General features: G+C 37.1%; 1 protein-coding gene across 1 annotated transcript; it reads right to left on the bottom strand.

Moving 5' to 3' along the window:
- Positions 1-835: 835 nt before the first annotated feature.
- LOC106779210 lies at positions 836-1,976 on the bottom strand. The gene is made up of 4 exons (XM_014667281.1): positions 1,954-1,976; positions 1,451-1,880; positions 1,048-1,249; positions 836-945 (listed from the first exon to the last, which is right to left on the bottom strand). Exons 1-4 carry the CDS (start codon positions 1,974-1,976, stop codon positions 836-838), a joined length of 765 nt encoding a protein of 254 aa, XP_014522767.1.
- Positions 1,977-2,515: the final 539 nt, after the last annotated feature.

The raw sequence follows: 2,515 nt of genomic DNA, 5'->3' as shown, positions 1-2,515 counted from the left end.
ATAACACCATCTTAATCACAATCCAACTACCATCAACTAATAGTGGGAAAGGAAATGCATACCTAGGGATCCAAATTTTGGATAAATTGTACTCTTTTGTAAGTCTCTTTATAATCTTGGGGCAGATAACAAAGTCCATATTACATGTTTTTATTCTATTGGTTGCCCAACTTTTCATGAGGAAAACTCTAATTTCTTCAAGCATGGTTATAATGGGCTTTCCTCGTGCCTCAACAATCACACTATTAAAACATTCACTCATGTTATTGGTTAGTGTATCACAAATTGCTCTACCTGTAAATCTAGATCTTGACCAATATCTGTTACAAGAAATAAAAATGATTTTTATATGCACTTTACATGTCATCAATTTATTTTTAATGAACAAATAATACCTTGGTGGGATAACAATTAGATATCTGCAAGCCTCTTCATTCACTTCCTTTATATTTAACATTTCTTTTTCCCAAGCTTGGGGATATGTACTTGCAGCAGCTTTCTACATTATATTCTTCAAGTTTTGGCCAGAAAACATTTTCCTAAAATTTGCATACAAGTGTCGCATGCAAAATCTATGCTCTACCTTAGGTAAAATTTGTTCAATAGTTGGCAGCAAACCCTATTTGCAAAAGGGACGAAATGAAACAATATAAACTAAATTAGGGACCAATTTGAATATTTTAATCAAGAGTAGGGACCAACTACAATATGACTGATACAATTATTCTTATGAAACAGAACAGAAAAATGCATTTACCTTTTGTTGATCAGACATAAAAATGCATGCATTTCATACTTCAGCACCCCCAAGGTCTTCTATCAACAACTCTAAAAATCATGTCCAACTATCTTTGTTCTCTACTTCCACAATTGTGTATGCCAGAGGTAACATCTGGTCATTAGGATCTCTTCCAATAGCTGTTAATAACTCCCCCTTATACAATCCTTTCAGAAAACATCCATCCAAACCAATAAATGGCCTACAAGAGACGAAGCTAACCTTGCAAGCTTTCAAAAAAACATAGAATCTCTAAAAAATTGACTGACCACTATCACTATCCACTTTAACTTGTACTGTTGATCTAGGGTTACATTTCAATAATTCATGTGCATAGTCATGTATTCTTTTGAACTGATTTTTGAAACCACTTTCAACTTTTTCAGATGCCATTATCTTTGCCCTACGAGCTTTAGAAAGTGTGACATTGGTATTCCATTTCCTCAAAGCTTTTGAGCGTATTTCATTTATCTTCAAATTCAGATTTTGTTATAGTGAATTATCTAATGTCTCATTCAACCACTTAACATTCATCATTTTAATGTTGAATTGCCTACTGCAACTATGCTTTTCCACTATTTTTCTCAATTGCCATGTCCTACATCATTCCATATAGCCACAATAAGCCATCCATGGACAACTCTTTTGGGCACCCAAACATGTCACTCGTACCCGTTTGTTATCATTCTTAATAAACTTCAAATCTTTCCCACCGTGGACTGCATAACTTCTAACAGCATCCATAAACTCATTTTTATCCCTAAATTTTGTTCCCACTTCCCACTTGTATTCAGACATACTCTTTTGCATAACAAATGTCCCAAATGAACCATAACTTTGCCTTTCATGACCGCTATCCTCACTTCCACTTTCATCTGGATTGGCCAAAAACTCTGACTCCCACTCATCATCAGACAACCCTCTGTCATACGGGTTCTTCTGGTTATGTGCAATATCAACTGAACCCTCACTTCCACTTTCTTCATTTTCACTAACTTCCACTGATACAACCCCTTCTATATTGTCCCTAAGTACTTCATCAACATTTACATCAACATCCACTAATCCTTCATCCCCTTCTCCTTCATGATTATGCACATCCCTGCATCATCAGACACACTTGAAGTAAAATCTTCAACGTGTACTTCTTCCTCCACATGCAGCTCCACATGCACCTGTTGTTCATCCATGTCCTCATCCTCTACTTCTTCCAACCCCTCCACATGTTGTTCACCCTCCAACTGTACTTCCTCCTCCTCCAACTGTACTTCCTCCTCCTCCTCCCTCTAGACGTCATCATTTCTCTTATGCACCTCCCCTTCATCATTTCTCTTATGCACCTCCCTCTGTTCATCCTCCAAGTGTACTTCCTCCTCCTCCTCATTATGGACGTCATCATTCAATGCATGCACCTCCCCTTCATCATCCAAACCATGCAACCCTACTTCATTCAAACCCTTCCTACCTACATGGTTATCTTCTGTACTATCTAAAGTTCCTTGACAGAGGAAAAGAACTTGGTCTTGTTCTTGTTCACTTGCTTCTTTTTCAACCAACTCTGGGTCATTATCCACATCGTGAACCATAAATAGGTGAACTTCCCCTAAATGCTTGGCAATGCCTACCATGTTCATTACACCGCTATCATCAACCAACTTAAGTAGAATATTATCAATGCAATAAAATATGTTAGTCACTTTAATATACCCCAATTCTTTAACAGCATCTACTACTTCG

The sequence above is a fragment of the Vigna radiata genome, unplaced genomic scaffold (assembly GCF_000741045.1).
Source record: "Vigna radiata var. radiata cultivar VC1973A unplaced genomic scaffold, Vradiata_ver6 scaffold_357, whole genome shotgun sequence".
In the NCBI taxonomy this organism is placed as follows: Eukaryota; Viridiplantae; Streptophyta; class Magnoliopsida; order Fabales; family Fabaceae; genus Vigna; species Vigna radiata.
Note: the sequence above shows the minus strand (reverse complement) of the source record. Positions and strands in the feature narration are given on the sequence as shown.